Here is a 26,558-nt window from a genome sequence, read left to right as displayed (position 1 = left end):
GCGCTCAGCCTTCTTTATGGTCCAGCTCTCACATCCACACATGACTACTGGAAAAACCATAACTTTGACTAGATGGACCTTTGTTGGCAAAGTGATGTCTCTGCTTTTTAACATGCTGTGTAGGTTTGTCATAGGTTTCCTTCCAAGGAGCAGGCGTCTTTTAATTTCGTGGCTGCAGTCACCATCCACAGTGATTTTGGAGCCCAAAAAAATAAAATCTGTCACTGTTTCCAGTTTGTCCCCTTCTTACATTAAATTGGAGCACCGGGCAATGGACCAAAGCTATTTCTCCGTTTCCTATTTCCCCTTCGGGTGTTGCTTGTCTCTGTCTAACTTGGCCACTGTGTTTCGCTCTGGTTTTTGAGTCACCACTACAAATCTTCTGGTTGCAGCTTCTATTAATCACGCATACTCAGGCCGTGTGTGGAGGACACAGACTGAGGTCTTGTCCGAGTCTGCAGACCGGTGGCCAGGGATGCGAGCTGTCACCAGCAAGTCCCTGGAGCATCACTTCTCCAGTCCTGCTTCAGCAAGAGCATCAGATCTGCCACAGTGGACTTGGCTCTGAGTCAACCCAGTGTAAGAATCAGAGTGAGGTAGCTATTTACTGAAGAGTGCTCAGAGGACCACTGAAGTTTCAATGCCTTCCTAACTTGCCTGAGAAGCTCATCATGGATCTCTCCATCCATTAGTCCATCTGACCCTGTTCTAATAGCTGTTTTCATCATACTCCCAGCTCTTGGGGCCAGTGCGTCCCTGCAAACTTTACATTTGCCGTGTGCTGTGTACACAAGACCGTCTGTGAGTCAGCGCAGCCTGAGGGAAGTCCCTCTGATCCAGTCTACCCTCTGTGGCATCACCGCCTGTGCGCTGCTGGCCCTGACCTCCAAGCGGCCGCCGTGTGACCTTGAGCCGTCACTGCACTTCTCCAGGCCCAGGTGGGCGCAGGGGGAGGACGGAGCACTGTCCTTCCGGCCTCTCAGGGGGTGGAGCCCCTCGCCCAGAGGCCTGAGGACTGGAAGTGCCCCGACGGGCTGGAAGAGACTCCAGGCCAGTGCCGGGCGATGCTCCGAAGCTGAGGAGACAGGACGCAGGGGAGGCCTTGGGGCAGAGGAGACAGAGTGTTGCACAAGAGCCGTGGTCCCCACCTGGCAAGCTCTGCTTCATGGGGACCGAGGGCTGCTGCTTCTGCATCATCCTGAGACGGGGCCTCCGGCTGGACCTGAGACGCACGCTCTGCATCCACAGGGGCGCTGTTGAGGCCACAGAGGGGAGGGAGCATCTCTGACCCCTGGGGGGTCAGGCCGCGGAGGGGAGCAGGGGCTGCACACACCGGCATGTGGGCAGGTCCCTTTGCAGATGCTCAGAAACAGAAGGTGAACACGCCCTGGGGGAACATTCCCAAAACGGTGCTGATGTGTAGTTGATCAGTCATGTCTGACTCTGAGACCCCACAGACGGTAGCCCGCCCGGCTCCTCTGTCCACAGGATTCTCCAGGCAAGAATACTGCGGTGGCATTTCCTCCTCCAAGGGATCTTCTTGACCTAGGGATCGTAACCACACCTCCTGCGTTGGCCAGTGGACTCCTACCCCTGAGCCCCCAGGGAAGCCGGGAGGCTGTGGTCGGCTCCTCCTGAGAAGGGCGGTGGCCGAGTCATGGTGATGGCAACGCCAGGGCCTAGGACGCAGGCTCAGGACTGGAGGAACGGTCCCTTCCCACCTTGTGGATGATACGTTGACGGTAGGTCGTCACGTGTCCCAGATTTAGCTTCTGAAGCCCTAAGTCCCAGAATGGGTCAATATGAAACCCTTCCCGTCCTTCGTCCCTCCCTAGGTGCCAGGTGTCTCATCGGGAGGTAACTCAGAGCGATGTGGTGGTTTTACACCCAGAGGGATGACCGTCCTCCCAGTGTCCTGCCCGCAGAGCTCACCGACGTGGTCTCCTGAGATTACCCGAGCCAACTGGCCCTGCCTGGAGTCCTGAGTCGCTGCACGAGTCTCCAAGCTTTCTGTCTTTGGGAATATTTGGGGAACAGGGGGTGGGAGTCTACCCTGGTCTGAGCTGGATCTCCCCAGGCCGTTACACCACCTGTCCGGCCAATGATGCACAGGCTCAGGGCATCCCCCGTGGATTCCAGCCTAAACCCCCTGGGCCTGACTCTTCCCCCTCAAAATCCCGGTACAGGTGGGGAGCGGGGAGCCGGCCACACTTGGGGACCAGCCAGGCCTGCGTGGGGAGCAGTTGTTGTCGGGCGGCACATGCACACGGGGGAGCCCCTCTGGATGGGCGGTGGGGCGGGACCACCACGACCCTGATGGCCACCCACATCACCCGGGTTAGTGCCAGCTCCAGCCAGGTGAGCCAGAGTAAAGCGCACACACCAGCCTTCCGGGGCAGGCTGGGGAAAAGGCAGACGTGTGATGCAAAAGAGAAAATCCGCAACTTTGACTTTGAAAGGCAGTTTCCTTCTCGTCGTCTTGGCGGTCTTTCAGGTTAAAGAGTGGACCCGTCCCCTGGGATGAATGCTTTGGAATTGGCTGTAAATTAAATTGTCTGGAGGTTGGAGGCACAGAGGAGCCGGAAAGACCCGCGCAGGTGGCCAAGCGGAGTGTCCTTCTAACCCGCCTTCGTGTCCCGGCCCAGGACGAGCGGGGCGTCTTAGGATCGTTAAGCTTTTATAAGAGCCCCGTGCGAGCTGTTAACCCAGATTCATTGCTTGGAATCACTTTGGTGGGAGCATAAAGTCAGCTTCTCTGAAGCTCGACTGCACTGCTTAAAGGTTTTTTCACGTGGGATGTGGAGTGTGGCTTTGGCGAGATTGTGTTAGAAATCCCGTGTTCCTTTTCCCTTTTAAACATCAGGGGTTCACTCCAGGAGCCCCCGGGAGGAGTAAAGCCGGCTCCCTGTGGCACGAGGGACAGCTTCTAGGTCGTATTAGTAAAACCCTGTGGTATTGAAGTCTTGATGTGTGAGGAGGCTCCTGTGACTCGGGCAGGGCTCAGCCGGCAAGAGGGTGAACTCTTCTAGAAGCGACCCTCCCCACCTCATCTGGCAGCTGCTGGTTTTCTGCTGCAGGCTCTTCCTGGATGACTCAGTCACTGCCTCTGTCGTCGAGGCCGTGTCATGGAGGGCTTGGACGCGAGGAAGCACGTGTCCCAAGGCCTCTGTCCACTGCGGGCCCCCCAGGTCTGCAGAGAGGAGGGCTGGCCGCTCGGGGCTGCTGAGGAGAGGCCGTCCACAGCCACAGGGGTGGACACTCTAGTGCAGGGCCCCCAGTCTCTGGGATCGAATGCCTGGTGATCCGAGGTGGACCTGACGTAATAATAGAAATAAAATGCACAATAATTGTGTGTTAGTCGCTCAGTCGTGTCCAACTCTTGGCGACCCCATGGACTGTAGCCCGCCAGGCTCCTCTGTCCGTGGGATTCCCCAGGCAAGAGTACTGAAGTGGATAAGCCAGCCTTGCCCTTCTCCAGGGGATCTTCCCGGCCCAGGGATCGAACCCGAGTCTCATGCACTGCAGGCGGATTCTTTACCATCTGAGCCACCAGGGCAGCTCCTGAAATACGTGCTTTAGGTTCCAGGAACTGGACGGTACCTAGCAACCCTACCCCCAGATCCATAGGGCACATGTGTGTGTCCGTGTGCTCACCGACGGCCTGTGTCCAGATGTGACGGTGGGTGTGGAGGCATCCGAAGTCCGAGCTGAGCACAGGTCAGTCTGAGTGACTCCTCTGCATCCTGCAGCCCAGTGACCAGAAGGACCCCTGTGACCTGATGTCCTGTCAGCTCATGCCCACACCTCTTCTACTTTCTAATCAGACTCCATTGGAAGAAACTCCATTGGAAAATATGGCTCATTTGTCCAGGCACAAATTTCCTCTGGTAACCTTTAGGAGAACTCGGTTGTCATTTAACTCGGACACATCACCGAAGCTCAGCCAAGTCTGTTAGTGGTGTGTTTAGACGTGGGATGTGTTTACTGACTACAGTGTAGTTATTAACTAGTGTTTAATGAGAAAAGTGTTCATCACTTAGGTACTTTTTCAGCAGCTATAGGAATGGTCTTTCCCATAATGCTGGGTATTAAGAGGAAAGCCTTCAGGGACTCACAAGTCAAGCAAAATGAAAATGCAATCATGATGACACGAAGGAGCCCATGTGGTGAATTTAGCACCTCCTGAGCAGGGCAGAGTTCCTCAAGCAGCCCTCCTCATCAGGCCAGGCAGGTGACACCGAGGCCTGGGGACTGAGGTGGGCTCCCCTGTGGAGGGGCGGCGCTGCTGGCGTACTATAGGCCTGGAACGGGGGAGGAGGAGGGAGGAACCCCCACAGAACAGACGGCTCCAGGAACCCCCGGGAGGCTCGCTCTGGATGGAGGACGCACTGATGGTTCCTGGAGCACCAGAGAAAGAACACCCGAAATCACCTCCTTTCCCCCCAGATTTCCGGACTTGGCCCCTCCTCCTGCATTGGCCGTCCGCAACAGCTGCCCCTCGAGAGCCCCAGGCGCACAGTCTCACGTCTGTGCTAGTCCATCCAGGCTCCCGTTACTAGACTCCACGGACTGGGCGGTTTGAATACCGTAGAGATGTACTTCTGGAGGCTCTGGAGGTGGACATCCAGGGTCACGATGCTGGCCGGTCCTCTGCGGTGAGGACCCAGTTGGTAGAAGGTGTCTTCTCCCCGCGTCCTCATGTGGCGGCAGGGGCTCTGGGCCCCTTTTGTGGGGGCGTTCATCCCAGTGGGGCCCCACCCTCCTGACCCGTTGCCTCCCAGAGGCCCAGCTCCTAACACCGTCACACTGGGATTAGGGCTTCGGTCTCTGCATTGAGGGGAGACGCATTCAGCTCAAGGCGGCGTCTCTGTGACCTTCACCCTCCGTGGCCCCTTATCCAGAGGCCAGCGTCCTTCAGTCCCTTTCTTTTTCTCTAAGAGGATGCTTTCGCTCCGTGAGGAGGCTTTGCCCTCAGTCAGAGTGGAGAAAGCTCAGGTCCTGAAGGTGATGGAGCGTCTCATAAAGAAAGGCGTGGAAACCACAAGGGCAGGGAAGGACCCCCCCACCTGTCCATCACGGATCCCACCACACGCCTGCGAGGAAAGAAGATTTGTGTGCTTAGGCGGACTGTTCCTGCCTCAAGCTATTTCAGAGCATTTGAGTCCGAATTGCTGAAAAAGTGGATCGTTTCGCGATGTCTGCTGATGGGCGTTTTCTGTCATCACTTGGGCAGTAGTCCAGTTACACAGCGAAAAGGTCGAGGAACGAAAAACCACCAAGTTCACTTCAAAATCAAGTCTTTAAAGTTACCAAATCTTTGTGAAACTCATGACTGCCTTCCATCTGATGGGCCCCGAGTATACATGCAATTTGTGTATTTTTAAGACTTTCAACAGAGGTGCTGGCGGTGCGGTCCGAGCGTCCCCTCAGCTTCATCCAGGGGGGAAGGTCAGGCTGTTATCTTAAAAGAGCAGCCAAAACCCGCGAGCCTGCATTTCTTCCCGACCATGCCGTGGTTTGGGTGCTTGATTTTATGTCCCGTGGGCCAGCGTGCGTATGTGACCGTGGCCGGGGGAGGCCTGTCCTCTTGACCTCTCACGCCCGTCCCTCCTCACGCGCTGCAGCCTTTGTCCGCCTCGTCCAGCCAGCACACGTCGGGAGGAGGAGGGCCCAGAAACCCCTCTGGGATTTGTGTTCAGTCAGCAGCTCCCAGTCCAGTCATGAGTTCTTTGTATCCGGTTTTCACAACAGAAGAGACAGGTTAAGCTTCTTCTCACATGCAGCCTAATAAAGCAGGCCTGGCAACCGGGGAATATTGCAGTCTTGAGGCTTGAGTCAGAAGTTCAGATGTGCAGAAACCAGTGAAAATTCGCAGAGCTCTTGCTTAAGGAAGGGCAGTCGTTGTTTCCCGGGGAATCATTATTTGAATCATTTCCCGGGGAATCATTATTTGAAAAGTTTGAGGGATAATGAGAACAACATGTCACCTGGTGGGAAGAAGAACGTGACAGCTGAACTTGGGCGCTGTGTCAGCCACTTCCATGATCATTCGAAGAGCTTCTCACTCCAGGAGCTGCCCGAGGTCATTCCCTGGAGCCGCTCTGTGTGCCTGTGCACACACACACGTGCACACACACATACATGCACATACAGAGGACGGGGTGCAGTTCGGGGCAGCCTGCTGGTGAGAGCCCCTTCCTGGACACAGATGCCCTTTTCCAGCAGCAGGCTCTGACCTCAGCCTGTGACTGTCCGGTGGGGCTCAGTTCCGGGTCATTCCAAGAGGACGATGTACATCTCAGTGGGTTTGCATGGCTGTTGCAGAGCCATCATCCTGGGAAAGGAGAGTAGTTTGGAAACATTCGAAAATAGATGATAATCGGTGGGTGTCTTTCTTAAATAGCTCGGTGTATAAGTGCTGGCAGAAATTAGCCAAGTCCATGTAAAGCTGTGCCCGGTGTTTGGCTCAGGAATAATGTCGTCCATCGACAGGGAGACAAGCCACACGTGTGGAGGTTGAATCAGGGCGGGGCCCAGAGGGGAACGCAGAGGGGAGGGCTGTCCCCGGGGGAGGGGCCCTGCTCCGGAGCCCAGGACAATACCCATCACCCATGGGTGCCATTCTGTTTAAATGATTCTTGGTCCTTCCAAACATGGTCTGTATCAAGCAGTTCAAGCAAAGACAAACGTGTGAGTAAACGTGAGTGCCTGCGGCCTTGAGTTCCGCCTGCCGAGAGGGTTTTAAATTCAGCAGTTTTGTGTGAGTGAGTCCGTGTGTTAATGACGATAGAACATCATCATCAGAAGCTGCTGACCTCGCTGGCAGGCGGCGTGCCACAGCAGGACCACAGAACTCACAGAACGCCCGCCCCCGCTGCCAGGCCTCCAGCCTGACCCCTAGTTCAGGGCTTAGGTGCAGTGGCTGGTCCATCACTGCTGAATCCCCAGATAGACACTTACTCATCCTCATTTGTAGGAGATGAGAGAACTTCTACTCAGCGGCTCAGAATAATAGCCTCAGCTGAAGGGGTTTTCTAAACAAGTCTTCAGATCACCCTTCCTGGTGTAAAGAGTGAACTTCTGACATATTCTGCCAGAGCCTCAGAAATGTCTAGGGCTTTTCTCCAGCGTCACTTCAGCCTGTTGTAGACAAAGTGTGTGATCCTGAAGTACGAGATATCTGGATTTGCTGGATGGGGCTGAAGCAGTCTGGCAAAACCCCAAGCTAGGTTAGACTTCTGCAAGTGTTTATAATATACTTTCTTTGAATTTAAAAATTGTATATAATGCAAATCATACTCCTTGAACGTGGAGAATGTGGAAAGTCCCCCAGCCTGTCTTACGCCACGAATGAGATTGGATCTCAGCAGGTTGGCTCAGTCATGCTACAAGCCTGGTTCTACAGACATGCTCTGGGCGTTCCATACACCTTTCTTAAACCATCTGCAAGGTGTTCATTTACTTCTGTGCAAATGCTTATTGAGTAAATGCCATGTTCAGGTCGCTTTGAGGGCGGAGGGTACCACCGGGAACAGGACGGTATTCGCAGAGTGGGTTAAACTGGGAATGAAAAAGATGTTGCCTTCACCCTGTGCAGAATCTCTCATTTCTCCAAGAAGTGTTTCCGCGACAGACGCTTCTCAGGATCAGGCTCGCAGGTCATTAGATAGCAAGCCCTTGAGGCCGAGGAAACCCATCTAAGTGGAGGAAACGTGTAATCGCCCGGATGCCTCTGTGGTCCTACAGCAGACCTGAGGTCGTCAGTCTTTGGTGTTTTGTAAACCTCAGCCATGCTGATTGCAGGGTTCAGGCGACAAGGCCGCTATCCTGGGTGAATCAATTCAGTGCATCGGCTCGCTAGAAATGCTTCATCTGTGCTCATGACTGTCTGGAAATCTGTGACTTTTGGCTCATATTGGCAAAAGCTGACATATGTGTGGAGCTCACCGGTTAGCTTTTTGAGGGGGTCATTTGGGGCAGAGTTTGGACAACTCTACCCTCGGGGGTGGAGGGTAGGTAGTGTGATGTGGGTGGGCTGGTGGGGGCATTTGAAAACATTTAGCAGAATGTTTTGTACTTATTTTTAATGTCAACTAAGTTGGTTACAAAGGAAGAGGGATGGTTATTTAGCTGATTTCTTTGAGGTTTTGGCCAAAACTTTCACCTTTTCAAAAATTTTGAAACCTGATGAAAGCACATTGTCACTGAAATTGTTTAAGCTTAATTCTGAAGTTCATGAATGTTTTCTGTTTGGATTTGGTTTGTAAGAATCTCCAGGATAAGGGACCACAGCCGGGCCTGGCGACGGTCGCCTGCACTCTGAGGCTCTGATGATGGATGGCAGTCTTCTCTAAGGATACTGGGACGATCCTTTAGGGGGAAATGACTGGGGCAGGGTGTTGGCAGTGTTCTCATGTATTGCCCTGAGTGTCACCTTCGTGCATTGGCCTTGTATGGGGGACACCGCTCATGCAGAATCTTCCCTAGATTTAGGGATTGATAATTCAATCACTGCCAACAAGGGCCATGTAGTCAAAGCTATGGTTTTTCCAGTACTTGTGCATGGATGTGAGAATTAGACCATAACGAAGGCTGAGCACCTAAGAACTGATGCTTTTGAATTTGGTGTTGGAGAAGACCCTTGAGAGTCCCTTGGACAGCAAGGAGATCAAACCAGTCAATCCTAAAAATAAATTAATCCTGAATAGTCATTGGAAGGACTGATGCTAAAGCTGAGCTGAAGCTCCATTACTTTGACCACCTGCTTCGAAGAACTGACTCGGAAAACACCCTGATGCTGGGAAGGATTGGGGGCAGGAGGAGAAGGGAATGACAGAGGATGAGACGGTTGGATGACATCACAGACTCCATGGGCATGAGTGTGAGCAAGCTCTGGGAGTTGGTGATGGACAGGGAGGCCTGATGCGCTGCAGTCCATGGGGCCGCAAAGAGTCAGACACGACTGAGTGACTGAACAGCAACAATCTAACACACACACAAAATACAGAAGTGACCACAGGTGATTGTGTTTGGATCACTGCTCATGACCATTGAAGAAAAGCTGTAAACCCTTTATATTTATGTCTACAAAGCTATTAAGAGGAATGAATTTATCACACAAGTCGTTTTGTCTAATATTTCATAGCAGACAGTCATCTCTAATTTCACTTTTAAATTTTTTTCTAATTTTTCAGTTTCCAGTAAGTTCATACCAGCCACCCCCAAACAGCCCACCTCTCTGGAAAACTTCTATTCACTCCTGGCCACCCGCCGGGCTGGGAAATTTGTACTGGTCTCTGCACTGCACGTTCTTATGTTCACCATCTGTGCCCTGATTGGAAATGCCATGCTCGTCCACAAGATGAATCTCGCACGTTGAGTTTCAAAATTCTAATAGCTTTAAAAATATTGAGCCTTTCTTTTCCACCAAATGGTAGGTTTATTCTTCGCATCCAGAAATGGCATCCAAATTGTTTCATATTGGCTTCCATCTTTTTGTTTTCTTGCGACAAGTTATTTGATCTTATCTGCTTTTCAAAACTCACAGTTCATTTTGCATAAATTCTCCGTTGTATTTCAGAATTGGATACATAGCAGTGGATGAATATAGGAATCCCACGTGGACAGTTAGCAAGATGACTTTATTGATTTAAATTTCCTGTTATAGATGCCAGCATCTTCTTGCTCATTTTTACATTTGTGTATAAAAAAATTCAGAAAGTAAAGGAAAGAAAATTAGTCATTTATATTTCTCGGACACTATCACTGCTTACATCTTGATGTATTTCCCGTAAATGTTTTCCCTACAAATCTTTTAAATGTGAATATAACCATCATGGACAGAAAACTTATTTACTGCCTTCTTTAGTTTAAAATCTTAAGTCTCTTTCAACATTGCAAGTAGACTTCAAAGTCGCTTTTTAAAAGTGTTTTATTCTGAAATAGTTATGGAGCAACAGAAAGTTACAGAAACTAGTGCAGAGGTCTGTCTGCCCTTCCCCCGTTCCTCCCCTAGGAATAACTCTTGGAACCACGCTGTGTGCTTAGCCACTCTGTCGTGTCTGACTCTGCGACCCCATGGACGGTAGCCCACCAGGCTCCTCTGTCCGTGGGATTCCCCAGGCAAGGACTGGGTCGCTGTGCCCTCCTGACCCAGGAAGGTTCCCTGGAGGCTCCCTCCTGCTGCTTCTTCCCACACCCACAGTCACACTGTGACAACCGTTGACCTTAAAGGACTATATGTGTGATCCGTCATTTCAAGTCACCTGATCATCATTCATCTTGTCAGAGCCTCAGTCACCGATTTGGTAATGCAAGAACCAATACTTTTGTAAAAGAGGCAGATGGCAAGTAATATCGCTGGGAAAGCTAATTAGTAGGTGGCGCTGGTGGTACAGAATTCACCTACACGTGCCGGAGACATAAGAGACAGGAGTTCAGTCCCTGAGCTGGAGCGCTCCCCTGGAGGAGGGCATGGCGACTCTCTCCAGTGTTCTTGCCTGGAGAATCCCATCAGAGGAGCCGTGGCTACAGTCCATGGAGTCGCAGAGTCAGACACCACTGAAGCAGCTTAGCACACACAGCATACAAGTGAGTGGTTACACTAAGGACTTCCGTTAGGTGGGGTCCAGCGTCTCGCAGGTCGTCTGACCCTTTGGCTCTGCACCAATCACCATCTTTAACGGAAGTGATGTGTTGGCATTGGACATAAAGTCCATCAAAAACATCTGCACATAGCAGGCTAGTGGGGGTGACCCCTTACAGGACTGAGCAAGGCCTGCTCTGTCTGACGCAGGAGACCCCTTGGTCTCTGTGGCTGAGCCAGCATTCCTGCCACTGGGGAGGTCTGGTTAATGCAAAAGGCAGACGCACAGTGCAGACTCGAGGGGAGGGAGGAGGCCCAAATGGGCAGAGAAAATGCTTTATGTTTACATTTTTCTTGGCTTGCCTTAACATCGGAGTTTTTATTTTCAGCATCAGTGTGGTCTTTCGGGACTGGCTTTTGTACTGAGTGTCCTTCTGTGGGGCTCACTCCTGTCGTGTGGTGTATCAGTGGTTTGTCTTTTTATTGCCACCGGATGATGAATCCCAGTTTGCTGAAGCATTTACGTTGGAGGACGTCTGGGTTGTTTCCTGTTTGGGAGGAATGCTGCTGTGAAATATGCTCAGGTTTCTGTGCGGACCTCGTCTTCGTTTCTCTGGGATGAAGCTGCGAGGATGCGGCTGCTGGGCTGTAGGGTAAGTTCACGTCTCATTTCGTAGGATGCCACCTGGCTGTTTTCCAGCGGCTGGGCCATTTTCCATCCCCGCCAGCAATGCAGGGGAGACCCACTTCCTCTGCGTGCTCGCCAGCATTTGATGTTATCACTGTATTTTTTCTGTGTTAACCATTGGCAGGTGTGCAGAGATGCCTTGCCGTGGTTTGGCCTTTCTCTCGCGGCTACCGATGTTGAATGTGTTTTCACGTGCTGGTTTGCCGTCTGTAGATCTTCTTAGGTGAAACGACCGTTTCTCTCTTTTGCCCACTTTCTGATTGGATTCTTTGTTTCATTTTGCTGTTGCGTTTTGAGAACCCTTTATCTGTTATAGATACGACACAGGGCTGCCTCAGCGGTTTGTAGATGTTTTCTCCTGACGTGCAGCTTGTCTTTTCATCTTCTTGGCAGCGTCTTTGCAGAGCAAAAGTTTTAAGTTCAGTGTAAGAATTTTTCCTCCTTTGGATCAAGCTTTGGAGATCACGTCTAAGAATTTTTACCCTAGACCTGGGTCCTGAAGCTTCTTTCCTAAAAATTTTATAGTTTTATGTTTTGCATTTAAGTCTGTGATCCATTTTCAGTTCATTGTATAAAACAGGGGATTTGAGGCCCTTTTTTTGCCTCAGAGGTCCAGTGCTCCAACACCGTTGGTTGAAAATGTTCTCCTTCTGCTGAGTCTCTCCTTGACACCTCTCAAGAACCCACTGGGTGTGTCTGAACAGGTTCACTCCAGGGCTTTCAGTTCTGTTCCGTTAGTCTGGGCGTCTGTCGTTCCCTCAGTCCCTAACTGTAGCTGCGTTGTAAGCCTTAACAGTAGAGTGACTCCTCCCACTTTATTATTTATTTTGAAAATGGGTTTTCGTGACTTGGGGTCATTTGCATTTCCATGTAAATTTTAGAATGACTTTGTCTGTGTATAGGGAGCCCTGCTCAGCTTTTGATGGGAACTGCATTGTCCTGCAGACCAATATTGGGAGAATTACGCTCCATCTGCTGTGTTTTCCGGTCTGTGAACATGAGTGTCTCCCATGCGTTTAGCTCTTCTTTGGTTGCGTTCGGGCACATCTATAGTTTTCAGCACGCAGACACCGTATGGGTTTCGGTAGTTTTCACCTACATATTTCATTATTCTGGGAGTTTAGCTCTTCCTTGGTTGCGTTCGGGCACATCTGTAGTTTTCAGCACGCAGACACCGTATGTGTTTCGGTAGTTTTCACCTACAGTCTCATTCCTCTGGGAGCAACTGTAAATGGCATAACCACTTTCAAAGCCTTTGTAAAATGCCATCTGGCGGATGTCGTCATCACTTAATTCTTCCGCGCTTTTTTGGACATTCACAGTGTTTCTCATTTTCTCACTCTTGTAAAGAAAATCATTGTGACAAACAGCTTTCCGTGTTCAGATTGTTTTTTTCTTACTGAAGGGGAGGGGCAATGCACTGTCGTGACGGTGCTCTGAGTCTGAGGACAGAAGGGAGACGGTGCTGGGCCTGTGTTTGCGCACAGCATACGTGACTCCTGCTGTCACCGTATCCCCCTCCGCACTCGGCGCTGTCTTTAAAGTCGTGCTAAAGAATAAAGACTGACCAGCCCCGTCCTCACACCTGCAGCCGCCCCGGGGTGGACACTGCCCAGCTGTCCACTGCTGCAGACGTCTCTCTGCAGGACGTGTTGGCACCCTGTCCACCCACGGTTTGGGGCTCTTTCTAGATTCCTCAGGGCATCTTGACAAACCCAAGTCAGTAGTAACAAATTTCTCATCCATGTGAGAAACGACTCTTTGCAAAGCATCTCCTTAAAGGTAACTTTCAAGATGAGATGAAGCTTGTCAACAGGCCCCAATAGAACCTGCACTTGAAACACGGCATCCAGACACTGGGGCCTCAGACCATTGTCACCTCGCAGGCAATGTTCCACAGAACATTGCCGCTCAGGGGGCTTGAGGGTTGATGGGACTGACTAGAGTGAACCCACCCTAGGGACGTCGAGTTGTCAGAGCCGGGGAGCCTGCAGCCTACGTGTTGGTGGGACGCCTGCGTGCTCCGCCGTCCACAGGGAGGCCCCTGCAGGGACGCTGCTCCATCTGCCTGGCACCATTTATAATAGAAGCTTCCAGGGCGCGATCTGCATAGGCTGTGATTTATAAAAACACCAGCAGACTGAAAGGCTTCCAGAAGGAAGGAAGGGAAGATAATTTGAGGGGGTGGCAGGCAGTGGGGGTGAAGAAAGACAGAAGCCATGGGCGGGAGGCACTTTCATTTTAAAACAGAAGGAAACACCCATCTTACCTTAATAAGCAAAATTAATAGAAGTTTGGATGGGGGGAGCGGAGTGCAGAGGCCTGGGTGGGAGGGCAAAGGAAGGAAATGGACGGGAGACGCATCTCAGCCGCTTCTCCTCCCCTCTCCTCCGACCTCTTCCCTTGCGCTGCTCTGATGCAGGAGCCCCAGTGTGGCCCCGTGCAGACCCTGAGGGGCTTCCGGGGCAGCTCATGGTTGCCTTCTGAAGGTGGAGGTGGCCCTCAGCTGCCGGCCACATCTGGCTGCTGGCCCCGGGGTGTGAGTTAGTCCTGTGACTGCCTTGGGTGCTGGGTCCCTTTCTTGGGTCAAAAAAAGGAAAAATGCCATTCCAGGGTGGATGAGAAAAGAGAGCCCTGTGTGGACCGTGTGACCTGTCCCTTGGGGAGTTCGGGCGGCCGGCGGGCATCGGCCAGGCGGGTCTGTGAGCAGCGCCCCGTGGGAAGCACACCTCGGACACCAGGCGGGCCTTCTCCCTGCATCTCAGGGCCCCTGACTCCCACCTCTGGTCTCCCTTCTTGTCCCCTCGCTCCTGTGACTTCAGGGGGGTGTGCTCTTCTTCAGGCGGGTGTCCTCGCTGTGTCTGGAGGCCCGCGAGTGCCTGAAAAGCCATGGAGTCCCACTCTTGCTGGAGAAGTGTTGCCATCCTAAATGGCACAGCTTATATTTAGCCTGTGGAAGCGAAGTGGAGGCTTTCTGTAGAAGTATTTTCCCAGTGCAGCTGGTCCTGTAATTTCATCTCACACTTGCTCACACCAGCGGGCGCAGACACGGGGGCGGAGACGTGAAAAGGGCGACGTAAAGGGCAGAGGAGACTCTGCGATGCATCAGCCGTTCGTCTCAGGAGCCTCCTTGGGCGGGTCGGGCAGGAGGCAGGCTGCCTGGAGTCCACCTCCCACCCGGGCGCCCTGGGAGGTCAGATGCACTCGAGGCTCGAGGCTTGGCCCCTGGTTACCTGGGAAGCTGAAAGGAGCGGGTTCCTTCTGGCTGGGAGTCTGGAGCTCACGCCCAGTCCTTCCCTCCTTGTGTTATGATGTGTGCACAGCCACCGCCTCCTGCGGGCTTTGTTGTGAGCAGTCTGTGTCGTTAGTTCTGGCTGTTTTGGGGGGAGGGTTATGCTCCCCAGAGAGCTTCCCAGGTGGCCCTAGCAGTAAAGAATCCGACTGCCAATGCAGGAGATGCAGGAGGTGTGGGTTCGATCCCTGGGTTGGGAAGATCCCGTGGAGGAGGGCATGGCAACCCACTCCAGTATTCTTGCCTGGAGAACCCCATGACAGAGGAGCCTGGCAGGCTACAGCCTATGGGTTCACAAAGAGTCGGACAAAACCAATCGACTGAGCACACACTCACATGCCCCCTAGAGGGACTCTTCAAGGGTCCTCCGTCCGCCCTCCCTGGAGGAAGCAGACAAGCGACACACTGACTCCTGTCTGCTTTCAAAGCGTTTCTGAACTTCCTTCCTAGCAGTATGTTGGGCTGGGTGTGGGGAGTCCTCTTCCTGAAAATGAAAGTCTGGATGAAAGATCTTTTTAAAAACAGTTAAATGCACTGATGATCTGGGAGGCAGAGCAGATGCTCAGGGCCCGTTCCATGTGTCAGAGCAGCTCACAGTTCAGGGGGCCTCCTCTCACCCCCCACATCAGGCTAAGACCCCAGGGAGGAGCGCGAGCAGCCCCTAAGGTCTCCTCAGGCACGCCCAGGAAGCCGCCTGTGCCGGTCCCGGGGGGAGATCCAGTCCTGAGCGTCAGCATTTAGATGGTGACACGGAACCCCCAGATGGGATGAAGTCCCAAGGAGGTGACGACATGGGAGAAAAGGCTGGGACCAAGTTGGGGGAGATGTTCGGAGACAGATAAAGGAAGAGCCCTCGGGAGGGTGGGAGAGGTGTCGGGGGACCCAGGGGGCCTGATGTCCCCGAATCCAAGTGAGGAAGCTGGGGTGATGGCTGGTGCCCGGCCCTGCAGACACTGAAGCCTGACCACTGGGTTCAGCCCCACGGAGAGCGTTGATGAGCAATCTGTGAGCCATGTTGGGTGGGGCAGGTGTCCGGGGAAGGGCGAAACAAAGTCTGTGTTTTGCTGAGAAGGATGCAGACAGGACAGCCTGTTTGCGTGCGGCTGGGAGCCAGCGGTAGGTAGGTAGGGGAGGGCAGACTTGAGCAGGATTTCCCCCAGGGAGCCCTGACCTTCAACCTTCTCAGAGATTACAGGTCCTGAAGCCCCGGCCTGGCACCTGGAATCTGCATTTGTAACAGCTTCCCTGGCAGGTCTGATACTGGGGCACCGTGGCTACACTGACAGCGTCTGCAGCAGGGTGTCACGCCTGGGTGAGCACGCCTGGTTTGGGGTCTGGGGGAAGGACCACGGTGCCCCATGGGGATCCCCGGGGGTGTCAGCCTCTGCGGACCCAAGCTCTCAGTGGGCCCCTGAGAGCCAGGCCGTGGTTCCCCGGCCCCCTCCCCACACGCCTGCTCTGTTATCAGCCACAGGGGTGGGGTGGGCTGGCCTGGCAGGACTTGCTGGGAGCAAGTCAGAGTTAGCTAATTTCCTTCTTCTTTTCTGCATTTTCATAAGCCACCTGTTTAATAATTTACTCTTGGCCCTTTCTGGGAATTAATATCCTGCGCAGGAATCAGTGATTTCTAGAATGGCCCCGCCCGCTTTGGTGGAGACCCAGCTCACACTTGCCCAGTTTTTCTTTTCTATGTTTTCGTCATGACTATTCCACCACTTTTCATCTGCATTTACTTCCCATAAATCGCCTCTCTTTAATGACGTGGAAAGCGGATGATTCAGAAGGGAGGAAATTACCTGCCAAGGTGACTTTGGTGCGGGGCGGGGCTCAGAGGACACCTCACCGGTCCCCTCTGGCCTGAGGCCAGGCCCCTTCTCTGTCTGTCTGTCTGACACCCGTGGGGGAATGTCTTCCATCGGTCAGAATTCAAGCCCAGCTTGACGGGGATTCTAGAATCCACGGTCAAAGTTACTTGGTCACATACTGATGTTGTTTCAACAACTCATACTCTGGTTTTTCTCTCTCCCATTGGATCAGTTTTGAAGTCCTTTCTGGCAGAGCACACACCTGCCCATGATACCAGGCTCTCCCCCAAATTTCTCAGGTTATTTGTAAAAAAAATACGCTTCATAGGAGTTATGCTAGAAACCAAATGTTAGTGCTATCTGTAGAGCATTCAGGACCAGACTTTATGTCCTTAAGGGAACGGCGTTAAAATCCACATAGAATTCTAGAAAAAGTGACCTTCCTGATAAGAGGGAAAAGATGTTTATTTCTAAATGAGGCATAAATAATATGTTAAATCTGGGTGCCCTTTAAGGCAGTAATCACAAAATGGTTTAGAAAATACGCCTGTCCGGTCTGGACATGGTTAGAAGCAGACAAGCCCAGACATGTTTCCCAGCTCCCGTCTGGGTGTTTCCTGTACACACAGCACTCAGCACAGGTCTCCAGACCTTGACTCTTTTTTTTTTTTTTTTTGTCCTTTAAGTTCTTGGGAAAGAGGAAAACAAAATATCTCAAGCAAGTTCAGGTCAAAGTGTTACTATGAGTGGCTAAAATCTAAAATGTGGGACTCTTGGTTCCTTTTTCAATGGATGGTTGAGATTTTTGCTGTTCAAGACCTCCCTGGTGTTAATTGAAACATCACAGTACTATCAGGGAGAGGCCTGAGGTTTTAAGGCCATTCCCGAGGAGGAAGTTAGCTGTGTGCTTTGAGTGCATTTGCTCTAAGGACTTTGAACGCGAGAATCCCCACAAAATGAGATGTTACAGAGAGATTTGCTTCTAAGCCTTCAGCTGCAGTGTCAGGGCGGTGACGACGCAGGAAGGTGAATTCTGGCTGGCTGGTGCCTTTGCTGGGCAGGGGAGAGCTGCGTGCTTGGGGCTGCTGGTTCCTGGGGGGTGGGGGAAGCAGGGCCCTGGGGGGGATCCTCCAGGTATGCTGAGGGGGCTCCGGGGGGCTGACTGACGTCATGCTCCTCTGAGCGGAGGCCGGGACTCAGAGGGATGACCTGGAGACCCTGGAGGAGCACAGCACAATCGTTTGTGATGTGCACTCGGAAGGGCCTGGGAGCAGGGCCACGGGGTCAGCGGTCACCTTCCTCCTGGGCGTCTCCCCGAGGCCCTGGCCTCGCCCCCAGCCGGCACTCCCCCCCCAGGTGTTGAGGGTGACCTTCTCTTTAGCTGCGTGAACGCTGGTGTGCTCAGGCACCAAAATGAAGTCACAGAGGATGGCGCTCGGTGAGCCCTGCTGACCCGTGGGAGTGGCATTAGCTTGGCTGCAGGACTGAGCCACATTCGGGGGGCCGGGGACACTGGATGGCTCGGTGCCGTCCTGCCTGCCGGACGGGAGGTGCTGTGTGTTAATGGAAAAGTCAAGTGCAGTGAAAGTCGCTCAGTCGTGTCCGACTCTTTGGGACCCAACGGACTATACAGTCCACAGAATTCTCCAGGCCGGAAGACTGGAGTGGGTAGCCTTTCCCTTCTTTAGGGGATCTTCCCAACCCAGGGATCGAACCCAGGTCTCCCTCATTGCAGGCGGATTCTTTACCAGCTGAGCCACCAGGGAAGCCTGTTAACAGAATGGGGGTGTTTTATTCTTCCTTCAGTGACCAGTGACCGTCAGGTTCTTTCTTGGTCGATAAGTCAGTAGAGGTGGAGATAGCATCTGTGCAGCATCAGTCATCAGGACTTGGCGAGCGCCTTGAACTTCAGCTTCGTCTTCCCAGTGGGCATCGGTCTGCAGGCACCACCCAGATGAGTGCGGTCTTCTTGGGGAAGACACAGGTGCTGCCCTGCAACCCGAGACACCCCTTTCCCTCTTTCCTCCCTGGTGGCTCAGCTGGTAAAGAGTCTGCCTACAATGCAGGAGACCTGGGTTCAGTCCCTGGGTCAGGAAGATCCCCTGGAGAAGGAATTGGTTACCCACTCTAGTATTCTTTCCTGGAGAATCCCATGGACAGAGGCGCCTGGGGGCTACCCGGTCCATGGGGTCGCAAAGAGTTGGACATGACTGAGTGACTAACACTTTCCACTTTTTCCCTGTCATAAATGAAGCAATTTCCCTACAGAAGAAGCTGTGCCCCTTTCTGTAGCTAAAGGGGTCCTGGGATTCCAGCGGGACTCAGAGGTCATCTCCACTCATGGGGGGAGGACCATGCCCTCAGGGTCCTCTCTCTCTGACATATTCAAGGAATGCTGGTGGTTTAGTTGCTAAGTCTGTCTGACTCTTGTGACCCCATGGACTGTAGCCCGCCAGGCTCCTCTGTCCATGGGATTCTCCAGACAAGAATACTGGAGTGGGTAGCCATTTCCTTCTCCATATTCAAGGAGTAGTTACCTTAAAATTCTTTGTGTTCTGACTGCACACATACAAGCTTTGTGAACTGACCCCAAAAGAATCCATTTGGGGTATATCCATTGCTTGTTTTCACAAACAGAAACATGATTATTTTTACAAAAATGGAAAAGAATCCTTGAAGATGTGAAGACTGAAGGGTTTCTTTAACCACTGGAATAAAAAGAAATGAGAAACAATTGTCTTGCAGCCCAGACGACCTTCCTCTGCTTTCTCTAGGTGTCCTGCGTTGGGTACATGGAGATACTCGTCACAAAGTTTACAACTCTGAGAAACTGAGTTTTCCATCCATCTCTGAGAGGGACCACTGTCCTGTGGATTACTACTGTTGCGATTTGATTTGCCCGAGGCTTTAACGTCACTCTTGACTAGAAACCCGGCTCTCATACTTCCAGCTGGGCAACCTTAGGATAACATCTCACTTGATAGTTTTTTAAGAAATGGAAGAAATAATGTACGGAAAGACAGTGCCTGAGCACTCTACGCGTGCGATTACTGTGGCGGTTTCAGATGCGCTTTGCGGTCAGCCCGGCCTGCTAGTTCTCTACGCGTGCGATTACTGTGGCGGTTTCAGATGCGCTTTGCAGTCAGCCCGGCCTGCTAGTTCTCAGAATGTAGCCAAGGCCCAAACCGTAGTAGTGGATGAAGCATCAGAAGGTGGATGGATTGGAAAGGGTGTCTCGGAGAAGCACAGAAATCAGTCCAGGAAAGCCCCTCCTTTCCAGCTTCCGCGTCTCCCATGGCTGGTGCTGGCAGGGCAGCCTCGCCCTTGACAGGTGGGCAGTGCGTCTCCAGGACAGGAAGCTCTCTGATTAGCATTGGGAGTGATTCCTGTCAGGGCTTTAACTTCAAGATCAAGGACTTTTTTCCCTACTGGGAAAGCTTCTGAACTGGAAGAAAATCTTATCTGGCTGCTTCTTCTGAAATATAATCTCTGGGATGGAGATGAACCATCAGCTCTGGCAAGAATATAAGGGGGAGCAGAGTAATAAGAAGGAGAAGGAGAAAAGAAATCCCCGTTTCACAGACTACTTCTGTGTGGACAGCCCTTCAGGCCACAGAAGTGTAGACACTCACACACTCAGAGGGTCGTTTGGTTCTGTGGTCCCCACCTTCCTCCCTGTCCAGAATTTTGCCCAAATTGTTAAGAAGGAGGATGGATTTCATGGAGATATTGGTAAGACCACACAACACAAGTCCATGCAGAAAAGACACAATTTAAGGCTCACAAACAGAATCATTGGTACAAATAAGCAAGCAAATTATGCAGAGCGCCGTGATGTCACAGCTCGTAACTCCAATCCTGAAAATCCATAACCTACCCAACTCGTGGTAACTTGAGAGGAGGACGAATCCAGAGGAGCCCCTTGATATGCATTTCTGTCGTTCTTCTCTTGCAGGAAGAGGGCATTGTGAAGGAGATTGACATCAGTCACCATGTCAAAGCGGGCTTTGAGAAGGCCGACCCTTCCCAGTTTGAACTGTTGAAAGTTTTGGGACAAGGCTCCTACGGAAAGGTAAGTTGAGTCCATGCTTCCCTCCAAGTGGGCCTCATTCCGCTGCAGCTGGTCCCCCACGTCAGGGCGAAGGAGAGATGGCAGAGGTGCCCCCTGAGCCCAGGGGAAGTGTGGGCCCAAACTAATGGAGTGAGGCAGTGCCCACTTGGCAGGCCCCATGGCAACAGGGGCCGTGGCCTCACTGCGTGGCCGGAAGCCCGAGACAGTGGAGCCGGGCTTGGGAACGCTGCACACACCTCCCCACTCGTAGCTTCCACGAGCCTTTAGTATATCTCCGTGCTGCGGAGGGTCCTTGAGCTTGAGCCATACATCTTTGGGAAGTACGCACTCCACAGGTATTTTTCAAAAAGAAAGAAAAATAAGAACAGGGAAGAAAGCAGTGGAGAAGGCGGTGCCCTCTGGGACCCACTCCCGTAACTGTCACCCAGGGCGGCAGGGAGACGGGGCCTGCAGCCTGGGTCCCCTCCCACCCTCCTTGTAAACGGTGTGGTTATTCTGCTTCTCCAAGCCTCCATTTCCCCACCTGTAAAATGGACATAATAGGAACTACTTTCTATAATTCTTCTGTGGGTTAAATAGCACATGACTCCCATCTAGCAACTGGCTGTGATGAATCTGTGCACTAGAATTGTTCATTTCAGGACATCCCTGGGGATCCAATGGTTAAGAATCCACCTTCCAACGCAGGGGACACAGGCTCGATCTCTGCGCAGGGGACTAAGGTCCCACAGGCCTCAGAGCAACTAAGCCTGCCTGTCTCAGTGACTGAGCCCTCACTCTAAAGCCTGTGCTCTGCAGCGGGAGAGGCCCCTGCCCCACAACTAGAGCAAACCCAAGCGCCAAAGGCCCAGTGCAGCCAAGAAGAAGAATTGTTCATTTCTTTTCTTTTTCACCTTCAAATTAAAACGAATACTGATTCCTCTCAGGAAATAAGAAATAGTTGTCTGTTCACATAGGACTACAGCCATATGCAGCAGGATATCAGCAGATCTCTCACGAGACTGGGCAAGTTGTTCCAGGGCCGTGCTAATTTCTCTGCATCCTTGGTGTATCTGTTAGAAATTACACAGACTTACGGTTTCTAGAACGTGAGGCCCTGAGATAAACCAGGAGGCCAGCCTTTCCCAGAGTTTAAGCAGGACAGGGTCCTGGCTTTTTGAAGTCACTGTTTCTTCCTGTATGGTATGTGGATATTCATCAGATTTCCCCTTTTTTCCTAGGACTTGGTGCCAAGATGAAATCTGGCCCATGTTGATTTCATGTAGGATTAATAGTATGTTGATGTTGTTCTAGATAATCTCTTGCAGACCACGGAAATTTGCTTGTTTGTGAAATCTCCCTTTTGGCATTCTTAAAAGGTAGAATATTTTTATTTTTCTTTTCCACATGGCAATGTGGTAGCAACATGTATTTTTATTAATACTAGTATATCTACAAACATGTTCGCTTGAACCATATGAAATTACCAGTATTCAAAATGCGGTAACCTTCAAAAATGGCAATTTCAAATGGTTTTTAGGCATTTAGTGAAGTAAGAATGTGAAGATTTCAGTCTCTCGGGGTCAAAAGTTACCAACATATGGAGGCAGACCTGCTTGTGTGGTTGTGGTTTGTCTTCCCATTAATTAGAAAGGCTGGGAAAGGGGTGTGTGTGTGTGAGAGTGTGAGTGTGTGTGAGAGTGTGTGAGAGTGTGTGTGTGAGTCAGTTGCTTCAGTCACGTCCAGCTCTTTGCAACGCCATGGTGTGTGGCCCGCCAGGCTCCTCTGGCAGGAGAATCCATGGGATTCTCCAGGCAAGGATACTGGAGAGGGTTGCCATTCCCTTCTCCAGGGGATCTTCCCGACCCAGGGATCGAACCCAGGTCTCCTGAATTGCAGGCAGACTTTACGGTCTGAGCCACCAGGGGGCAGGGGGGTAAAGAACCGTGACAGGGAAATGGACAGGCACGGAGCCCGCCGCTCCCACCACACACGCCGCCCACCACTTGCTTCCCAAGGATGCGCAGTGTCAGCTGCATCAGCTCCATCCTCTCTCCTCGGTGATGGAGACCTGGACGCCCTCGCAGGCAAGCCCAGGGCTGCTGGGCAGGTGGTGGTTGACTGTCTGGGCTATTGTGTGACCCTGACTTCACTGAGCACCCCTCCGCCAATTCTCAAGGTGTCTAGAAGCAGAAGAGATGGAAGATGCTTTCTGAGGTCAAGGAAAATGGATCTGAGCCCGTCCTTTCAATACTCGACTAAACAAAAGCTACGTTGACAATGCCTTCCTCAGAAAAAACACCTTTTCCAATTTCCTGCAAGTTTTTATTTTAAAAACATTCTTTGGGAAACAAGTAAAATCCTGGTATTAGGCAGAATCCCCTTGGAATGATAATGTGCGTAACACTGAACTCTTTTCCTTCCCAGCTATGCTTATGTTGTTGCTATTGTTCAGCCACTAAGTTGTGTTCAACTCGGCAACCCCATGGACTGCAGCCCTCCAGGCTTCCTTGTCCTTCACTGTCTCCCAGAGTTTGTTCAGACTCGTGTCCATTGAGTCGGTGATGCCATCCAACCATCTCATCCTCTGTCATTCCCTTCTCCTGCCTTCAATCTTCCCCAGCAACAGGGTCTTTTTCAGTGAGTCAGTTCTTTGTATCAGGTGGCCAAAGTATGAGAGCTCCATCTTTAGCATCAGTCCTTCCAGTGAATATTCAGGGTTATTTCCTTTAGTATTGATTGGTTTGATCTCTTTGCAGTGAAAGGGATTCTCAAGAGTCTTCTCCAGCACCACGGTTTGAAAGCAATCAGTTATTTGGTGCTTAGTCTTCTCTATGGTTCAGGTCTCACATCCATACATGACCAATGGAGAAACCACAGCCTTGACTATACGGACCTTTGTCAGCAAAGTGATGTCTCTGCTTTTTAACACGCAAATCTGTCTGGATTTGTCAGAGCTTTCCTACCAAGGAGCAAGCGTCTTTGAATTTCATGGCTGCAGTCACTGTCCACAGTGATTCTGGAGCCCAAGTAAATAAAGTCTGTCGCTGTTTCCATTGTTTCCCCATCTATTTGCCATGATGTGATGGGACCAGATGCCATGATCTTACTTTTTTGAATGCTGAGTTTCAAGCCAGCTTTTTCACTCTCCTCTTTCACCCTTGAGAGGCTCTTTAGTTCCTCTTGGCTTTCTGCCATTAGAGTTGACATCATCTGTATATCTGAGGTTATTGATATTTCTCCCAGCAGTCTTGATTCCAGCTTGTGCTTCACCCAGCCCAGTATTTCGCATGATGTACTCTGTGCATAAGTTAAATCAGCAGGGTGGCAATATGCAGCCGTGTTGTTCTCCTTCACAGCCTTGTCACGGCAGAGGGGCTTGCGTAACTCAGTGAAGCTATTAGCTATGCTATGGAGGACCAGTGGAGACAGAGGAGTCATAGTGGAGAGTTCCGACAAAGCGTGGTCCCCTGGAGGAGGGAACGGCAAACCACTCTAGTGTTCTTGCCGTGAGAACCCGTGAACAGTATGAAAAAAAGCCATGATTATACGAAACATAAACAAGTAAAGCGTAGAAGATTAATATCTTCTGATATTAATAAATAAAGAAATAAATGGATTAAAAGTAAAGCAAGTAAATGGAGAGAAATAAAAGAGGCAGTGGCATCTCCTGCTTCTGCTGCTGCTAAGTCACTTCAGTCGTGTCCGACTCTGTGCGACCCCATAGACGGCAGCCCATCAGGCCCTACCATCCCTGGGATTCTCCAGGCAAGAACACTGGAGTGGGTTGCCATTTCCTTCTCCAATGCATGAAAGTGAAAAGTGAAAGTGAAGCCCCGCAGTCGTGTCTGACTCTTAGCGAACCCATGGACTGTAGCCTACCAAGCTCCTCCGTCCATGGGATTTTCCAGGCAAGAGTACTGGAGTGGGGTGCCATTGCCTTCTGTGAGTGGCATCTCCTACAGATGCTTAACCTTCATCCGCTACAGATTCCCCAGCTCAGCCAGTGGCTGTGCGTCTGCCTCAGTGGGAGGTGGCTGTGTCTCCATGTGGCTCGAGGAAGGGCTTTGCAGAGTCTCGGCTGAGCTGCTGGAGAGGGGTTCTAAAAATAAAAGGAGGAAGGTCGTGAAGAGTCACCTGGATAAAGTGCTAGAGATGCCGCTTCCATCTTTGCTGAGATTGACGGGTCGTTTGGGAACTTGTTTTCCTGCGTCAGAATGTGTTCCTGAATCAGGAAGGAGGGAAGAGGCGAGAGGTCCAGGATGCCATGGACAAAAGAGCTCTCCCTGAGCGGACAGAGCCCACGTCTTCACTGTTACTTCCACCTTTTAAGTCGATTGTTACTGTCTTTTGCTGTTTCTCTCGAGGTTTGTCTCCTGGTAGCTACTCTGCTGGCCATAGGACCGTTCCTGCTACATTTCTTCTAGGACCTGGTGTGTGGCAGGAGCCTGACAAATATTGGGAGAATAAGGTTTTTTCCTTGTCTTTTGAAGTCTTCTTAAAAATAGATAATTATGAACAGCCATTTTTGTGTTTGTGATTTAGTCACTAAATTGTGTCCAACTCTTTGCAGCCTCCTGGATTGCAGCCCTCCGGGTTCCTCTGTCCATGGGATTCCCCAAGCAAGAATACTGGAATGGGTTGCCATTTCCTTCTCCAGAGGATCTTCCCAACCCAGGGATCCAACCCAGATCTCTTGCTTTGCAGGCAGATTCTTTACCATATGAGCCACTAGGGAAGCCCTATAAATAGCCATTCAGTTTAGTCTTTCAGTGGTGTCTGACTCTTTGTGACCCCATGAATCGCAGCACACCAGGCCTCCCTGTCCATCACCAACTCCCGGAGTTCACTCAGACTCACTTCCATCGAGTCAGTGATGCTATCCAGCCATCTCATCCTCTGTTTTCCCCTTCTCCTCCTGCCCCCAATCCCTCCCAGCATCAGAGTCTTTTCCAATGAGTCAACTCTTCGCATGAGGTGGCCAAAGTACTGGAGTTTCAGCTTCGGCATCATTCCCTCCAAAGAAATCCCAGGGCTGATCTCCTTCAGAATGGACTGGTTGGATCTCCTTGCAGTCCAAGGGACTCTCAAGAGTCTTCTCCAACATCACAGTTCAAAAGCATCAATCCTTCGGGGCTCAGCCTTCTTCACAGTCCAACTCTCACATCCATACATGACCACAGGAAAAACCATAGCCTTGACTAGATGGACCTTTGTTGGCAAAGTAATGTCTCTGCTTTTCAATATGCTATCTATGTTGGTCATACCTTTTCTTCCAAGGAGTAAGCATCTTTTAATTTCATGACTGCAATCACCATCTGCAGTGATTTTGGAGCCCAGAAAAATAAATAGCCATTACCATCCATCATCTCACTTTTAAAACCTGAAATGCAATAAACAAAGGTTTATGTGACTAGGTCTCTGCAAGCTTTGACATCTTGTAAATTGAATCTATGGCTCAGACTGTAAAGAATCTGCCCACAATGCGGAAGGCCTGGGTAGGATCCCTGGGTCAGGAAGATCCCCCGGAGAAGGAAATGGCAACCCACTGCAGGACTCTTGCCTGGAGAATCCCATGGACAGAGGAGCCTTTCGAGCTGCAGTCTTCGGGGTCACAGAGAGTCAGAGATGACTCACACACAAACTGAATCGTAGTGGTCAGCTGCCGTGTGAATGTGGTTCAGCATGGACTTAAGTAGACGGTATTCTCTACTCCTCTGGAGAAGGAAGTGGCAACCCACTCCAGTATTCTTGCCTGGGAGTGGGAATGCTCTGGTTTCTCCACACGGCCCACGGGAATGCTCTGGTTTCTCCGCTCGGCCCCCTGGGCACTCCTGCCACAGCTCTGACCGCCTGTCGGGAGGCTCCTCACCAGCTCCCAGACAGAGCTCTCTGGGCTGGGACAGGAGGCCCGGCGCCCAGAGAGGCCCAGGTCCCCGCAGCCAAGCAAACACTCGTGTGATGCACACGTGCACAGAGGCACGGCCCAGGCCTCCCATGGTAAAGATTCCCAGGGACGCTGTCGTCCAGAACCCGGGAGCGTAGCGTGCCTGCTTCTCGTTGCCCGAGATTTGCTAGAATCCCAGCCCCAGGGGCAGCGTCTGTCCCGGGGAGCGACACTGTCCTGCCCGCCTCTG

The 26,558-nt window shown here is 51.6% G+C and overlaps 1 protein-coding gene across 7 annotated transcripts in view; it reads left to right on the top strand.

The window, feature by feature from the left end:
• RPS6KA2 (ribosomal protein S6 kinase A2) overlaps positions 1-26,558 on the top strand; it is a 336,121-nt gene that overhangs the window by 223,245 nt on the left and 86,318 nt on the right. For 5 of the 7 annotated variants that reach the window (XM_027552024.1, XM_027552026.1, XM_027552027.1 and 2 more), the window contains one exon: positions 20,326-20,442. In XM_027552024.1, coding sequence (XP_027407825.1) covers positions 20,326-20,442 — 117 coding nt within the window. Of the gene's footprint in view, positions 1-11,142; positions 11,239-20,325; positions 20,443-26,558 lie in introns of those variants that run through there. The other 2 variants (XM_027552029.1, XM_027552030.1) reach the window with 2 other exon arrangements.

The sequence above is a fragment of the Bos indicus x Bos taurus genome, chromosome 9 (genome assembly GCF_003369695.1).
Source record: "Bos indicus x Bos taurus breed Angus x Brahman F1 hybrid chromosome 9, Bos_hybrid_MaternalHap_v2.0, whole genome shotgun sequence".
Classification (NCBI taxonomy): domain Eukaryota; kingdom Metazoa; phylum Chordata; class Mammalia; order Artiodactyla; family Bovidae; genus Bos; species Bos indicus x Bos taurus.
Note: the sequence above shows the minus strand (reverse complement) of the source record. Positions and strands in the feature narration are given on the sequence as shown.